We start from the raw sequence: 17,721 nt of genomic DNA, 5'->3' as shown, positions 1-17,721 counted from the left end.
TGTCAGGAAGCAGGGGGAGCAGACCGGCCCTTTACAGCCAGGATCTGCGCGCGGACGGACTGGACACCACACGGCCCAGCGGCGATGACCATGAGCTGCGCAGTCCCTATACTGAGCCTGATGATATGTGCCGGTAAGTGGCCTAAAACATATATGAACCTAGAGCGGCTCGCACCTTACCCACAGGACACGATGATGCCATATAGCAGTGGTCTTCCACCTGCGGACCTCCAGATGTTGCAAAACTACAACTCCCAGCATGCCCGGACAGCCAACGGCTGTCCGGGCATGCTGGGAGTTGAAGTTTTGCAAAAGGGAAGCCTTGATTTACCTTTCATGATCAGTGTAGCTCCTCTGGAAGAGGCAGACGAGCGTCTGCCTGTCCGGGCATGCTGGGAGTTGAAGTTTTGCAAAAGGGAAGCCTTGATTTACCTTTCATGATCAGTGTAGCTCCTCTGGAAGAGGCAGGCAAGTGTCTGTCTGTCCGGGCATGCTGGGAGATGAAGTTTTGCAAAAGGGAAGCCTTGATTTACCTTTCATGGTCAGTGTAGCTCCTCTGGAAGAGGCAGACGAGCGTCTGTCTGTCCGGGCATGCTGGGAGTTGAAGTTTTGCAAAAGGGAAGCCTTGATTTACCTTTCATGATCAGTGTAGCTCCTCTGGAAGAGGCAGACAAGTGTCTGTCTGTCCGGGCATGCTGGGAGTTGAAGTTTTGCAAAAGGGAAGCCTTGATATACCTTTCATGATCAGTGTAGCTCCTCTGGAAGAGGCAGGCAAGTGTCTGTCTGTCCGGGCATGCTGGGAGTTGAAGTTTTGCAAAAGGGAAGCCTTGATATACCTTTCATGATCAGTGTAGCTCCTCTGGAAGAGGCAGGCAAGTGTCTGTCTGTCCGGGCATGCTGGGAGTTGAAGTTTTGCAAAAGGGAAGCCTTGATTTACCTTTCATGGTCAGTGTAGCTCCTCTGGAAGAGGCAGACGAGCGTCTGTCTGTCCGGGCATGCTGGGAGTTGAAGTTTTGCAAAAGTGAAGCCTTGATTTACCTTTCATGATCAGTGTAGCTCCTCTGGAAGAGGCAGACAAGTGTCTGTCTGTCCGGGCATGCTGGGAGTTGAAGTTTTGCAACATCTGGAGGTCCGCAGGTTGGAGACCACTGCCATATAGTATGTAGTGTGTACATTGGACAAGAGTTTACACACACTGCGCACTCACGTGCGGCTTATAGAGAGGGCGGAATGTAGAATTAAATGCGGCGTAAACATAAGAGCCATTTGCGACATGTCTATTTAAATTTTTTTAATTTTTTTGGAAGGATGTGCAAAGTGTTGCATTCGAGTTGTTCCAAAGCTTCGGCTGTCCGGGCATGCTGGGAGTTGTAGTTAAATGGTAATGAATGGGGGCTGAGGACGTGCCCTTTTGCTCTGTTCACATGGGGGACAACTGAGCTGAGTGCACTTCATGCCCGGTGAGTGACAGCTGTTATCAGCAGCCGAGACTCACCGGTAATGCCGGACATGAGCCATCACACTGATGTCCGGTGCATTGCCGTGGAATGAGATTTGCCATAGAATGAGATGGTCCGCCTCCATCACATCCTATTGGCTCTCTCTTGTCACGTGACATATTTAAACGTCACGCATCGATGCGCACAGCAGTGTCAGTTTGGCTATCACAGGGAGAGGATCTCCTCACCCTGTGATAGCTGAAGCTGCACGGAGCTCTCATGGCCTCTGTGGCCCGACAGAAGTTCACACATGTACGCAGCTCATACGGCTGCCTCATATACATTTACTGTTGATCCACAGCGCTATCGGGATCCCGATGCCCGATGGCGCTGTCATCAGTGTGCGTCCCCGCGAGCGCCCCACGCCCGCAGCTCTACTCCCCGTCCCCCGCAGCTCTACTCCCCGTCCCCCGCAGCTCTACTCCCCGTCCCCCGCAGCTCTACTCCCCGTCCTACGCAGCTGTACTCCCCGTCCCCTGTGAACGCTCAGGGAGCGATCCACAGCGCTATCGGGATTCCTACGCCCGATGGCGCTGTCATCAGTGTATGTCCCCGCGAGCGCCCCATGCCCGCAGCTGTACTCCCCGTCCCTCCGTAGCTCTACTCCCCGTCCCGTTAACGCTCAGGGAGCGGGGAACAGAAAGTAGAGCATCGGGCGCAGGTAAAGTAGTACTGCGCATGCGCAGCACTACGCGAATAACTTAACCTGCGCCCGATGCTCTACTTTCTGTTCCCCGCTCCCTGAGCGTTAACGGGACGGGGAGTAGAGCTGCGGGGGACGGGGAGTAGAGCTGCGGGGGGCGGAGGACGGGGAGTAGAGCTGCGGGAGTGGGGCGCTCGCGGGGACGCACACTGATGACAGCGCCATCGGGCATCGGGCTCCCGATAGCGCTGTGGATCAACAGTAAATGTATATGAGGCAGCCGTATGAGCTGCGTACATGTGTGAACTTCTGTCGGGCCACAGAGGCCATGAGAGCTCCGTACAGCTTCAGCTATCACAGGGAGAGGAGATCCTCTCCCTGTGATAGCCAAACTGAAACTGCTGTGCGCATCGATGCGTGACGTTTAAATATGTCACGTGACAAGAGAGAGCCAATAGGATGTGATGGAGGCGGACCATCTCATTCTATGGCAAATCTCATTCCACGGCAATGCACCGGCATGAACCCTGTAGATGCCTCGATCAAAGCCAATTGCGGCATCTTAAAGGGGTGCTCCGGTGGAAAACATTTTTTTTTTTTTTTTAATCAACTGGTGCCAGAAAGTTAAACAGATTTGTAAATGACTTCTATTAAAAAAATCTTAACCCTTCCAGTACTTATAAGCAGCTGTATGCTACAGAGGTAATTGTTTTCTTTTTGAATTTCTTTTTTGTTGTCATGTCCACAGTGCTCTCTGCTGACACCTCTGTCCGTGTCAGGAACTGTCCAGAGTAGTATAGGTTTGCTATGGGGATTTTCTCCTGCTCTGGACAGTTTGTGATACGGGCATCAGGTGTCAGCAGAGAGCACTGTGGACAGGACAAAAAAAAATCAAAAAGAAAACAATTACCTCTGTAGCATACAGCTGCAAAAAAGTACTGGAAGGGTAAAGATTTTTTAATAGAAGTCATTTACAAATCTGTTTAATTTTAACTTTTCTAGCACCAGTAGATTTAAAAAGAAATGTTTTCCACCGGAGTACCCCTTTAAATGTTATAAAGGCCGTAGCTGGGGCTTTGGGGGCTTTTATTGTGATCCAGGGGGAGGGGAGATAAAGGGACGGTGCCGCTCTTTCCGGATTGTCTTCTATAGTCTACCTTAGGCCATGTTCACACGGCGGAATTTTTGCGGAATGTCTGCCCGAGAAATTTCCGACGGACATTACACAAACAGCAGACTTGTCAATTCTTCCTGCAGATGCCGGAACGGAGATGTTTTGACGTGTGCACGGTGCAGCAGAGTCCCATTGAAAAGAATAAGACTCTGCTACTGAATTTTTTTGAGCGGAATTTTTTCGCCAGATTCTGCTCGGAAATTCTGTCGTGCGAACGTGGCCTTAAGAAGACCGTACAAGCAAATCGAGATACCACTGATCACTGTTATGCTACGTGTTGGCATTGGTTAGTGTGGTCAGAAATCAAACAATTGCTTATAAGAGTCAACTAATATAAATAACAATTAAAAAAACAGTTTATTAAAATATAATTAAGCCCCTCCCTTCAAAAAAAATGTAAATCACCCACTTTACCCATTTTTCAAATAAAATAACGTAAGCAAAAATGTAAATAAGTGCGTTAGTGTCCAAGCTATTAAAATGTAACGTTAATAAATAGCACAGTCAATGGCATAAAGGCAACAAAATGGCAAATGCCAGAATTGCTGATTTTTGGTCACTTGATGTCATATTATATCACATTTATATTTCAAATCAGGAAATGAATGAAAAGCGATCGGAGAGTTCCATTATATCAAAAATGGTCCCGATCACGGCGCAAAAAATGAGCCCTCATACAGCCGTGTATGCCGAAAAATAAAAATGTTATAGGGCAGTGGTCTTCAACCTGCGGACCTCCAGATGTTGCAAAACTACAACTCCCAGCATGCCCGGACAGCCGTTGGCTGTCCGAGCATGCTGGGAATTGTAGTTTTGCAACATCTGGAGGTCCGCAGGTTGAAGACCACTGTAAGGCTGGGTTCCCACTATGTTTTCCCCCATACAGGAGCGCATACGGCAGGGGGGAGCTGAAACCTCGCGCTCCCGTATGCTTTTCTATGCGCTCCCGTATGTAATTCATTTCAATGAGCCGACCGCAGTGAAACGTTCGGTCCGGTCGGCTCATTTTTGCGACGTATGCGCTTTTACAACCGGACCTCAAACCGTGGTTGACCACAGTTTTAGGTCCGGGGGAAAATCGCATACGGCACAAAAATGAGCCGACACGACCGAACATTTCACTGCGGTCGGCTCATTGAAATGAATTACATATGGGAGCGCATAGAAAGGTATATGGGAGCGCAAGGTTTCAGCTCCCCCCTGTCGTATGCGCTCCTGTATGGGGGAAAACGTAGTGTGAACCCACCCTTACAGGGGGTCAGAAGAGGATGATTTAAAGAAGATTAAAAATTAACTTATCCCCTATCCACAGTATAGGGGATAAGTAGCTGATTGCAGGGGGTCTGACCGCTGGGGCCCACTTGGATTTCAGTCCGGAGTGCGTGTCGTCTGTGGGAGCGCCGATGATGCCCGAGAGCTATACGCACACCTCACTGAGAGCCAGGTCCTGTACCAGTGATCGCGGGGGGCCCCATTGGCAGGACCCCCGTGATCAGCTACTTATCCCCTATACTGTGGACAAGGAGGTCGATGGAAGGGAAGTAACACATAACTGTAGTCTGTAACCATGGAGACACCTAGCTCTGTAACCATGGAGACAAATAGATCTGTAACCATGGAGACAAATAACTCTGTAACCATGGAGACACATACCTCTGTAACCATGGAGACACATTGCTCTGTAACCATGGAGACACATAGCTCTGTAACCATGGAGACACATACCTCTGTAACCATGGAGACACATACCTCTGTAACCATGGAGACACATAGCTCTGTAACCTTGGAGACACATTGCTCTGTAACCATGGAGACACATAGCTCTGTAACCATGGAGACACATAGCTCTGTAACCATGGAGACACATAGCTCTGTAACCTTGGAGACACATTGCTCTGTAACCATGGAGACACATTGCTCTGTAACCTTGGAGACACATTGCTCTGTAACATTGGAGACACATAGCTCTGTAACCATGGAGACACATAGCTCTGTAACCATGGAGACACATTGCTCTGTAACATTGGAGACACATAGCTCTGTAACCATGGAGACACATAGCTCTGTAACCATGGAGACACATAGCTCTGTAACCATGGAGACACATAGCTCTGTAACCATGGAGACACATAGCTCTGTAACCATGGAGACACATAGCTCTGTAACCATGGAGACACATAGCTCTGTAACCATGGAGACACATAGCTCTGTAACCATGGAGACACATAGCTCTGTAACCATGGAGACACATAGCTCTGTAACCATGGAGACACATAGCTCTGTAACCATGGAGACACATAGCTCTGCATAAGAGCACAATATGGCAGATTTTTATTAGGACTTTTTGTAAAGTTGATAAATAAAACACTTAAGATGCATTGGAACAAGGAAAAGTAAAATGTCTGCATGACAATATCCTAAATTCTATCTGTTTCCTTCCTATTTCCAGTCCTCCTCCTTCCCGCCTCCATGGACATCACTAAGATCTCTTCCCGCCTTCCCCATCAAATACTCCTGAACACGTCATTACAGGTGACCAACCCCCCTGTGAGAATGGACATCCTGTCAGTCAGCTGGGAACACAATGAGCGCCCCCTGGTGGAGTATAAAGATGGCAACCTGACATTTCACAGCCCTTCGGCCAAGATGTATATGGATCAGATCATGGTGGGAAACATTTCTCTGGTTTTGACGAATCTTACCCTGAGCGATGCTGGGAACTATACGTGTGTGGTCCACTATGGCGGTGTGCTGCAAACTGCTGTCTACGCCCTCATTATAGAATGTAAGGACGCCCACCTTATGTGCGGAAACGGTAATGGCGGCCATATTGGATGTCTCCCAACATTCTGAGTTATCAGATGCAACTAAGGGGTTATCTAGAATTAGGAAAACATAGTCGCCTTCTACAAAAAAAACAGCGTCACACCTTAATGGAACTGAGCTGCAATACCACACACAACCTGGGGACAAGGTGGCTCTGTTTTTTTTTTTTTTATAAAGCAACTGTGTTTTTTCTGATATCCCCTTTAAAGTGGTTATCCAGGAAAAATATTTTTTTATATATCTCAACTGGCTCCAGAAAGTTAAACAGATTTGTAAATTACTTCTATTAAAAAAATCTTATTCCTTTCAGTACTTATGTGCTTCTGAAGTTGAGTTGTTCTTTTCTGTCTAAGTCCTCTCTGATGACACGTGTCTCGGGAACCGCCCAGTTTAGAAGCAAATCCCCATAGCAAACCTCTGCTAAACTGGGCGGTTCCCAAGACACGTGTCATCAGAGAGCACTTAAACAGAAAAGAACAACCTGAACTTCAGAAGCTCATAAGTACTGAAAGGATTAAGATTTTTTAATAGAAGTAATTTACAAATCTGTTTAACTTTCTGGAGCCAGTTGATATATAAAAAAAAGTTTTTTTCCTGGAATACCCCTTTAATGTGTGAGCACCTTAAAATCATAACTTAGTGCTTGCTCTGGGTTTACCATAGAGATGCTGCCAACATAGATTTCCTGTCATGTCCTCAATTTGAGAGTATATATATAAATATATCTAAGGCTGGGTTCACACCACGTTTTTGCAATACAGTTTTTATTCAGGTTTTTGATTAAAAAAAAAACGGATTCCTCAAAACCTGACTAAACTGTATCAAAACGTGTGTACAGAAAAAAAAACGCATACGTTTTGAACTTTTCACTCCATTATGAATAAAGTTTCACTTGTTTGATTGAAATTCCAAGAAAAAAAACTGTGCAAACTCAAAAACCGTATGGTGAAAACTGGATGGAACTGTACGCACATACAGTTCTGTACAGTTCCCATTGACTCCCATGTTAAAAAAAAAAAACGTATTCGGGTCTATACGGTTCTTCACCTGGACCAAAAACCGTGGTTTTCTGTCCAGAAAAAAAAATTGAAAAAACCGTGTGGTGTGAAAAACGGAGACAACCGTATACAATATGGTGCAAACGGTTTTGAACGGAAAGTCTATGGGCGCGGTTTTCTGTACAGTTGCATATGGTTTTTTTTTTGGTTTTTTTTTAAACCGTATCCAAAAACTGTATAGAAAATCGTGGTGTGAACCCACCCTAAGCAAGCTGTGCTTGCTCTGGGGTTGCCATAGAGTTATAAGCTGTGCTTGCTCTGGGGTTGCCATAGAGTTATAAACTGTGCTTGCTCTGGGGTTGCCATAGAGTTATAAACTGTGCTTGCTCTGGGGTTGCCATAGAGTTATAAGCTGTGCTTGCTCTGGGGTTGCCATAGAGTTATAAACTGTGCTTGCTCTGGGGTTGCCATAGAGTTATAAGCTGTGCTTGCTCTGGGGTTGCCATAGAGTTATAAGCTGTGCTTGCTCTGGGGTTGCCATAGAGTTATAAGCTGTGCTTGCTCTGGGGTTGCCATAGAGTTATAAGCTGTGCTTGCTCTGGGGTTGCCATAGAGTTATAAACTGTGCTTGCTCTGGGGTTGCCATAGAGTTATAAGCTGTGCTTGCTCTGGGGTTGCCATAGAGTTATAAGCTGTGCTTGCTCTGGGGTTGCCATAGAGTTATAAGCTGTGCTTGCTCTGGGGTTGCCATAGAGTTATAAGCTGTGCTTGCTCTGGGGTTGCCATAGAGTTATAAGCTGTGCTTGCTCTGGGGTTGCCATAGAGTTATAAGCTGTGCTTGCTCTGGGGTTGCCATAGAGTTATAAGCTGTGCTTGCTCTGGGGTTGCCAAAGAGACACCTACCTGGACTTCCTGTCACGTGTACTCAATTTCAGACTCTTAAATCTAAATTGTGCTTGCTCTGGTGTTGCGATAGAAGTGCCAAGATGGACTTTCTGTCATGTTTACTCAATGCAGCTCAAACATTTGCTTGCTCTGGGGTTGCCATTGAGATGTCGTGGAAAGTCACTTAAAGGGGTACTCCGCCCCCAGACATCTTATAAGATCTCCAGCGTGCAGTGGCGTCTAGAGCATTCATATTTAGGGGGGGGGGGGGGGGGCACATGGGGGGCCAGTGACAAAAGTGTGGGGGGGGGGGGGGGGCAATTTTAAAATGTGTGTGTGTATGTGTGTATATATATATATATATATATATATATATATATATCATAAATAAATACACACACACTGTGCAGAACATGTTTAATTTAAAAAAAAAATTTAAAAAAATTTCATTTAAAATCTTCATACATTCTTGTCGTACAATGATTTTTTTTCCGTTTTTGCTGTAGATTTTTGGGTAAAATGACTGATGTCATTACAAAGTAGAATTGGTTGGCGCAAAAAAAATAAGCCATCGTATGGGTTTTTAGGTGCAAAATTTAAAGGGTTATGATTTTTAAAAGGTGAGGAGGAAAAAACAAAAGTGCAAAAATGGAAAAACGCTCGGTCCTTAAGGGGTTAAAACCTTTGGACACTACCATCAACTTTGATAGCGGCATCTAAAGGGTTAATGTCAGACATCAGCCTGATTGGTGATGTCTGGCATTAGCTGAGGGTTCTAGCTAATGATTTATACAACACAGTGGGAGCAGGGACTACACATACGCCTTGTGTCCTTAGGTCTCATGTACACGGACGGATCCCCCAACAATGGACCCTACAGTGCTGCCTCCATCTGTACCTGATCATAACGGCACCAATCCTCCGCTATGAGCAGACACACTTTCATGTGTATACTCGCACACATCGCGGCTGCTCTCGGCCTAGCTCAGAGATCAGGAGGAGCGGCCATGATGTGTGCGAGTCTACACATGAAAGTGTGTCTGCTCGTAGCGGAGGATTGCTGTTATGATCAGGTACAGATGGAGGCAGCACTGTAGGGTCCATTGTCGGGGGATCCGCAGCGTAAAATACACTGTGGATCCATCCGTGTAAATGAGACCTTAGGATACGTTCACACGTACAGGATCTGCTGTATATTTTCTGCAGCTGATTTCGCTACCTATTGAAGCTAATGGGTTGCAAAATCAGCTGCACAAAATATGCAGCAAGAATATGCAGCAGATCCTGTACATGTGAATGTACCCTTAAGGGGTTAATGATAAAGTAGCAGTGAGGTCACTTTCCCTCCTCCAGTGTCCACAGGTCACCAACAGGTCCCATTACCAGAAACATTTATGGAAAAATCGCGGCAAAAATTGCGCGGTTTTACCGCAATTTAAAACCGCGCAATTTTGCCGCGAATTTTTCCCAAAAATTGTTCTGATAATGTGACCTGTTGGTGACCTGTGGACACTGAAGGAGGGAAAGTGACCCCACTGGACTGCTACTATACACATGACCCAGCCCCAGGATAGACTGCTGATCAGGGGGGAGAGAGGGAGGACACATGACCCAGCCCCAGGATAGACTGCTGATCAGGGGGGAGAGAGGGAGGACACATGACCCAGCCCCAGGATAGACTGCTGATCAGGGGGGAGAGAGGGAGGACACATGACCCAGCCCCAGGATAGACTGCTGATCAGGGGGGAGAGAGGGAGGACACATGACCCAGCCCCAGGATAGACTGCTGATCAGGGGGGAGAGAGGGAGGACACATGACCCAGCCCCAGGATAGACTGCTGATCAGGGGGGAGAGAGGGAGGACACATGACCCAGCCCCAGGATAGACTACTGATCAGGGGGGAGAGAGGGAGGACACATGACCCAGCCCCAGGATAGACTGCTGATCAGGGGGGAGAGAGGGAGGACACATGACCCAGCCCCAGGATAGACTGCTGATCAGGGGGGAGAGAGGGAGGACACATGACCCAGCCCCAGGATAGACTGCTGATCAGGGGGGAGAGAGGGAGGACACATGACCCAGCCCCAGGATAGACTGCTGATCAGGGGGGAGAGAGGGAGGACACATGACCCAGCCCCAGGATAGACTGCTGATCAGGGGGGAGAGAGGGAGGACACATGACCCAGCCCCAGGATAGACTGCTGATCAGGGGGGAGAGAGGGAGGACACATGACCCAGCCCCAGGATAGACTACTGATCAGGGGGGAGAGAGGGAGGACACATGACCCAGCCCCAGGATAGACTGCTGATCAGGGGGGAGAGAGGGAGGACACATGACCCAGCCCCAGGATAGACTGCTGATCAGGGGGGAGAGAGGGAGGACACATGACCCAGCCCCAGGATAGACTGCTGATCAGGGGGGAGAGAGGGAGGACACATGACCCAGCCCCAGGATAGACTGCTGATCAGGGGGGAGAGAGGGAGGACACATGACCCAGCCCCAGGATAGACTGCTGATCAGGGGGGAGAGAGGGAGGACACATGACCCAACCCCAGGATATACTGCTGATCAGGGGGGAGAGAGGGAGGACACATGACCCAGCCCCAGGATAGACTGCTGATCAGGGGGGAGAGAGGGAGGACACATGACCCAGCCCCAGGATAGACTACTGATCAGGGGGGAGAGAGGGAGGACACATGACCCAGCCCCAGGATAGACTGCTGATCAGGGGGGAGAGAGGGAGGACACATGACCCAGCCCCAGGATAGACTGCTGATCAGGGGGGAGAGAGGGAGGACACATGACCCAGCCCCAGGATAGACTACTGATCAGGGGGGAGAGAGGGAGGACACATGACCCAGCCCCAGGATAGACTGCTGATCAGGGGGGAGAGAGGGAGGACACATGACCCAGCCCCAGGATAGACTGCTGATCAGGGGGGAGAGAGGGAGGACACATGACCCAGCCCCAGGATAGACTGCTGATCAGGGGGGAGAGAGGGAGGACACATGACCCAGCCCCAGGATAGACTGCTGATCAGGGGGGAGAGAGGGAGGACACATGACCCAGCCCCAGGATAGACTACTGATCAGGGGGGAGAGAGGGAGGACACATGACCCAGCCCCAGGATAGACTGCTGATCAGGGGGGAGAGAGGGAGGACACATGACCCAGCCCCAGGATAGACTGCTGATCAGGGGGGAGAGAGGGAGGACACATGACCCAGCCCCAGGATAGACTGCTGATCAGGGGGGAGAGAGGGAGGACACATGACCCAACCCCAGGATAGACTGCTGATCAGGGGGGAGAGAGGGAGGACACATGACCCAGCCCCAGGATAGACTGCTGATCAGGGGGGAGAGAGGGAGGACACATGACCCAGCCCCAGGATAGACTACTGATCAGGGGGGAGAGAGGGAGGACACATGACCCAGCCCCAGGATAGACTGCTGATCAGGGGGGAGAGAGGGAGGACACATGACCCAGCCCCAGGATAGACTGCTGATCAGGGGGGAGAGAGGGAGGACACATGACCCAGCCCCAGGATAGACTGCTGATCAGGGGGGAGAGAGGGAGGACACATGACACAGCCCCAGGATAGACTACTGATCAGGGGGGAGAGAGGGAGGACACATGACCCAGCCCCAGGATAGACTGCTGATCAGGGGGGAGAGAGGGAGGACACATGACCCAGCCCCAGGATAGACTGCTGATCAGGGGGGAGAGAGGGAGGACACATGACCCAGCCCCAGGATAGACTGCTGATCAGGGGGGAGAGAGGGAGGACACATGACCCAGCCCCAGGATAGACTGCTGATCAGGGGGGAGAGAGGGAGGACATCACTCATCTCACATGAAGCTGCTCTGTGTTCCTATCAGCTCTCGGCCCCGCCCTTTCCAGTGATGGGGGCGGAGCCATCATCAGGTACCTTCATCCCTGCTCTTCCTGTCTCTGCTAATGATACGCAGACCAGGAGCAGCGCAGGGATATCCTCAGCAGCTGCAGCGGGCTCTTTACCCAGCTGGTCAGCCCGCCCCAGGCCCATATACTAGTATCGGGACATCCCTATTTATTTTAAATTGGGGGGGGGGGGGCACAAGGGGGGGCACGGCCTGATCTAGGGGGGGCCATGGCCCCCTCTGCCCTCCCCCCCCTAGCGACGCCACTGCTGCACAGAGCAAACTTTGCTTCTCGCCAGATGACGGGCGACCTTAGCCATCACGCCCCCTCCCATAGACATGAATGGAGAGGTGCACCATGATGTAAAAACAAAGCAGCCCCCAGGCCGGACCCTCTCCGATCCTTTAGATAGTGGATAAGATGTCCATGTTCTCTCTGGGGTGGTGCCTACATGGTCTTCCTGTCATGTGTACTCATCTTAAGAGTCATAAATGTAAGTCATTATTGCTCTAGGGTTACCTTGGACTTCTTATTATGTACTCAAAGGGGTTATCCAGCAACCAGAGTTATTTCTTGTAAATAACAGCACCACACCTGTCCGCAGGTTGTGTGTGGTATTACAATTTGGCTTTATTCACTTCAATGGAGCTGCAAAACCACATACAACCCATGACCCCCATCTTCTCTGCTTTTTTCCCAGTCCACAGGATCCGCCTCTTGAACTTGACTCCTCCTCCTACAGAGAAGACCGGTAAGAACCTTAATAAGGCCCAATGGACTGGATGTTGACGTTGAAGGGGGACTGTTCACTGTCCTTAGATAAAGCTTTGTGAAAGGGAGAGCCTTTTTTCCAAGGAAACATGTCTGATTAGAACTTACAACTCCCAGCATGCTCAGATAACCATACACAAATTTATACTGTAAAAAAAATGTTTTTTATTTTTTTATTTTATTTTTTATAAAACTCAAAAACATCCCAAACGGTTTTAATGGGTGACATGTGGATTGATATCTGTGGTGTCCCAGGCTCTCGCCGTTCCCTCCCCGGCGGCTGTGCCTCTGAGATAAGGACCTTCTTACCTCCTATAAGAGTCGGGTTTATCTACTTTCTTTCTTGGATCATCAGAACAGCCGAGCGCCATGGCCTTGTCCAAGTCTTTTATGTTTTTCATCTTGATATTCTTTTGCAGTGGTAAGGCACATATCATGTCAGATGTAGCTGAGCTGAGTTTGTCATTTGGTCTCACGAGTTGCAGTCTATGTCTTTATCCTTTGTGAGTATCCCCATCATCGCTCCATCTTACCGGTTACCTCTCTTTCCCCTAAGGTGTCACCTTGGTCAGATCAACCAAAAAAAGGCCTGTCCTGAATGTCCATGGGGAGGCGTCTATCACCGCCAACTTGGGAGAGAGTGTTACTCTACCCTGTGACTTTCAGGTGGACGGTGAAATTGAAGTTTCGAGGGTGACCGTCCATTGGTCAAAAGATGGGAAGACCAAGTATTTCGCCAACAAGACGTGCTGTGATTTCCCAGATGGTTTTGAGATTACGGAACAGGATCTCAAGCATGGTAGTGCGCCTCTCCAGCTGAGTAATGTCCAAGAGAAGGACGCCGGGGTGTATACGTGCGCCATAAAGTACGAGACCATGGAGGGAAGTGCGGACACCATATTTAACATCCATGGAATGAAAGGTAGGAGACGCTGTCATTCTACAAGGTAAAAGTTATAATGGTGTTGTGGCCAAGGCCCTAGAGCCCCTGAGAAGCTGACGGCCTATGGATTTATTATGGTGGTCACGACCTCTAGTGCTGGGCACAAGCAGGCAGCATTTTGTCACGTACGGCTGGAATCATACTGTATTTGTGCCTCACGTTTAGTGTGTACATCGGGAAAGTTCCTAATCAGGGCTCACATCCTGCAGGAACTGAGTTCCTGCACTTTTTTTTCCATGTTCCCTTTAGCAGAAGTCCTGCAGGACCAGCCCTTGAGTGAAAATCTTGGGTGAGTTCCCCAAAAAATTGTTTCTAGGACTTAACCCCTGTCCCTAATGTATATGCTTAATGGAGGAAAGTTATCAAGACCTGTGCAGAGGATAAGTTGACCAGTTGCCCATAGCAACCAATCAAATTACGTCTATCATTTTTGAAAAGGCCTCTGAAAAATTAAAGAAGCGATCTGATTGGTTGCTATGGGCAACTGAACTTTTCCTCTACACGGGTTTTGATAAATCTCCCCCAATGTGTTCATTGGCTTTTATTGCCTGATGGAGGCAAAAAGAAGGAAGAAAGGAAGGATCAGTATGGAGCAGAGCTCCCCGGCTTCCCTAATGATATAAATGTCTTCATTTGGATAGTTTCCATATATAGACTATCCATTCATATAATGTCTGGAGAGGACATAGGGATTTGGAGGGAACAGACGAGTCTGGAGGAGGACAGAGGGGTTTTGAGAAGGACAGAGGAGTCTGGAGCGGACAGAGTAGCTTGGAAGAGGACAGAGGAGTTTTCGAGTAGGATAAAGGAGTCTGAAGGAGGGCAGAGGTGTCTGGAGGTGAACAGGAAAGTCTGAAGGGGCAAAGGTGTCTGGAGTAGGACAGAGGTGTTTTGAATAGGACAGAGGTGTGTGGAGGAGGACAAGGGTGTCTGAAGGAGGACAGGGGAGTCTGGAGGAGGAGGACAGGGGTGTCTGGAGGAGAACAGGGAAGTCTGGAGGAGGAGGACAGGGGAGTCTGGAGGAGAACAAGAAAGTCTGAAGGGGACAAAGGTGTCTGGAGTAGGACAGAGGTGTCTGGAGTAGGACAGAGGTGTCTGGAGTAGGACAGAGGTGTCTGGAGTAGGACAGAGGTGTCTGGAGTAGGACAGAGGTGTCTGGAGTAGGACAGAGGTGTCTGGAGTAGGACAGAGGTGTCTGGAGTAGGACAAAGGTGTCTGGAATAGGACAGAGGTGTCTGGAGTAGGACAGGGGTGTCTGGAGTAGGACAGGGGAGTCTGGAGGAGGACAGGGGAGTCTGGAGGAGGACAGGGGAGTCTGGAGGAGGACAGGGGAGTATGGAGGAGAACAGGGGAGTATGTAGGGGACAAAGGTGTCTGGAGGAGGACAGAGGGGTCTGGAGGAGAACAGGGAGCTTTGAAGGGGACATAGGCGTCTGGAGAAGGACAGAGGGGTTGAGAGATGATAGAGGGGTTTCGAGGAGGACAGAGAAGACTAAAGGGGACAGAGGAGTTTGGAGGGGACAGAGGTGTCTGGCAGGGTCAGTGGAGTCTGGTAGTGGCTTTCTCCACTGAATAATCTTGATGGTGGACCTAAAATGATAATGATGTTAGTTAAGATGGCGGTCATCATTGTTGTGCTGAAATATCAATAACTTTATTGATCACAAAAGTGACTAATATAATATATAATGGCCACTGCCCATTTGCCCCACCACTTATACAGCTCTTTGATCCTCCTCTTTTTGGTGACTGTCTCTTTGTACAGGACGACCTGTCCCGCAGACGTTTCCAGTGGATGATTCCATTGTCCCAGAAGCAGAGCCTCAATACAGGACCCTGAAGTTTGGCCTGGTCACGGGGGTGGTGGCTGTCTTCGGGATCGTTGCTGTATCTTTGTTCATCTGCTATAAAGGTTGAAATCTGATCACAAGCTTCATCCTGATGAAGAGTGGACCGGTCAATGTCACCCGCCTTAAGTCTATTTGATGTCTTTGAGACGTTCATCATCATTCTCTATCAGGATTACGAGTAACAGCGCCACACCTGTGCAGTGCTTAGTATTGCAGCTCTGCTCCATTGAAGTGGAACTAAGTTGCAATACCACAACTACCTGAAGTGACACTGTTCCTGAAAGAAACAGCTATATTTCCCCTAAATCCTGGGCAACTCCTTTTAATTTCTACAGGCGAAACCTGAGGCCGAAAGAAGACAACAGTCGTGGGACAGCAGGAGTGGCCATGTTTCTGATTTACGCCTTTATTCAGTGACCCCTGAACTTGCTGCTGATTTTCACATTTAGTTTTATGTTCTTTGCATTATATATATTCTAATTGCAGTTTATATCGAATTATATCTCTGCCATGTCATGATAATCTTAAAGGGCCAGTGTCTGGTTTTTATATTGGTAAAAATTAATCACTGTATAATGGAATGATCTGCAACTTTTCTTACAGATGTTGATGGAGATTTATTATTGTGAAATCCACTCTTTTTTCCCTTTGCACCAAATTTGTGTCTCACATGCACCAGAAAATCTGAATAAAACCCACAGACCCTACAGTTTTGCATTGGGGTTTGAGAAAAGGAAGGTAACGTGTCCTCTGTTAGATTCACAAAACCTTTCGATTTATCATTGAAATTCTCAAATCTTAAACAGCGCTATAAAGCCTTCAGCTAATGTTTAGTTTATCTTCTAAAATTACTGTTATTTTGCTATATAAATTGTTTAAGTGTAATACTTTGCTATAACATGAATGAATCTAATTTATGTCACAAGCTACGTTATCATTTAGAGTTAATTTTATTTGACTTTGTATTCCTATATAAAGCTATCATTCAATAACTTTATACAACAAAACTATTTGAAGCCTACTGTTATATATTTGAAATACCAATAAAAATCTAGTTCAAACGGAAATGCTATAGAACGCGTTGGTGTAGAATCCACATAAGATTCCTTGTTGTAGGTAAAGTTATGAGGTTAAGAGGTGAGGTAAAGATAAGAGGTAACGGTATGAGATAAAGTTGTGGGGTAAAGTTTTTTGGTGAAGGTGTGAGGTAATGATAAGAGGTAAATATGTGAGGTAAAGTTGTGAGGTAAAGTTGTAGGGTTATGTAAGGTAAAGTTGTGAGGTAAAGATGTGAGGTAAAGTTGTGAAGTGATGATGTAAGGTAAAGATGTGGGGTAAAGTATTGAGGTAAAGTTATGATGTGAGGTAAAAATGTGAGATAAATTTGTGGGGTAAAGTTGTTTGGTGAAGATGAGAGGTAAAGATGTGAGGTAAAGATGTGAGGTGGTGATGTAAGGTAAAGATGTGGGGTAAAGTTGTAAGGTAAAGTTATGAGGTAAAGATGCGAGGTAAAGTTGTGAGGTGATAATGTAAGGTAAAGTTGTGAGGTAATGATGGGAGGTAAAGATGTGAAGTGGTGATGTAAGGTAAAGTTGTGAGGTAAAGATATCAGGTAAAGATGTGAAGTGGTGATGTTGTGGAGGTAAAGTTGTAGAGGTAAAGTTGCACAATGTGATGTATGTGAGAGATTTGGGGGTGATGAGCAACAATTTAAGATGTGCCAAATTATTTATTTCATTTATAAATGTGAAAAAAAGAACTTGAGAAAAGCTGTGTCCCCCCCACCCCCCCACCCCAACCCCTATGGATAAATCCCCCATTGTGTTCCATTTCTTCATCTTTTATTCAAGATCTTTGCCGGCCGTCTGTGAATGATGAAAACGTCTGTACTTCTAAAAACGTGTAGAGAACTAATACAGCTCATGGTTTGTTACAGTGTACCAGTCTGAGTAATCCTCTGTGATCCAAACACATCAACAGCACAAACCTCTCCTCTGTGTTGGTGGTTTGTTACAATGTTTCAGCTGTCAGAAATATTAGGTCCACTGGACGCAAAAAGAATGTTCCCAATCACTGACAGCAAGCAGAGATTTTCCATTAACAAATTATTTTGCTGAATGGAAACAGCCCCACTCTCTGTATCCATAGAGCGAAGTCATGACAACCGGTGTGCCTCCAGCTGTTGCAAAACTACAACTGAAACAGCTGGAGCCAGTCCTATAGTCCACTG

The 17,721-nt window shown here is 47.7% G+C and overlaps 1 protein-coding gene across 2 annotated transcripts; it reads left to right on the top strand.

Moving 5' to 3' along the window:
• On the top strand, nucleotides 1–16,553 carry LOC130284012 (uncharacterized). 2 transcript variants are annotated; one of them, XM_056533885.1, is made up of 5 exons: nucleotides 1–133; nucleotides 5,766–6,131; nucleotides 12,628–12,678; nucleotides 13,255–13,620; nucleotides 15,407–16,553. In XM_056533885.1, exons 1-5 carry the CDS (start codon nucleotides 85–87, stop codon nucleotides 15,556–15,558), a joined length of 984 nt encoding a protein of 327 aa, XP_056389860.1. In that variant the 5' UTR covers nucleotides 1–84; the 3' UTR covers nucleotides 15,559–16,553. The 2 variants fall into 2 exon arrangements, with proteins under 2 accessions (XP_056389860.1, XP_056389861.1); XM_056533886.1 differs by having other exon boundaries at nucleotides 5,766–6,101; nucleotides 15,407–16,552.
• Nucleotides 16,554–17,721: the final 1,168 nt, after the last annotated feature.

This window comes from Hyla sarda, chromosome 8 (assembly GCF_029499605.1).
Source record: "Hyla sarda isolate aHylSar1 chromosome 8, aHylSar1.hap1, whole genome shotgun sequence".
Taxonomy (NCBI): domain Eukaryota; kingdom Metazoa; phylum Chordata; class Amphibia; order Anura; family Hylidae; genus Hyla; species Hyla sarda.
The sequence above is the reverse complement of the archived record's forward strand: the minus strand, read 5'-3'. Positions and strand labels throughout refer to the sequence as shown.

Excerpts from the sequence above, each read along its gene's own strand:
- LOC130284012 (XM_056533885.1), top strand. The coding sequence starts at position 85 with ATGACCATGAGCTGCGCAGTCCCTATACTGAGCCTGATGATATGTGCC. Across the intron at positions 6,132-12,627 it reads CCACCTTATGTGCGGAAACG|TCCACAGGATCCGCCTCTTG; the intron begins GTAATGGCGGCC and ends CTTTTTTCCCAG. Across the intron at positions 12,679-13,254 it reads TCCTCCTACAGAGAAGACCG|GTGTCACCTTGGTCAGATCA; the intron begins GTAAGAACCTTA and ends CTTTCCCCTAAG.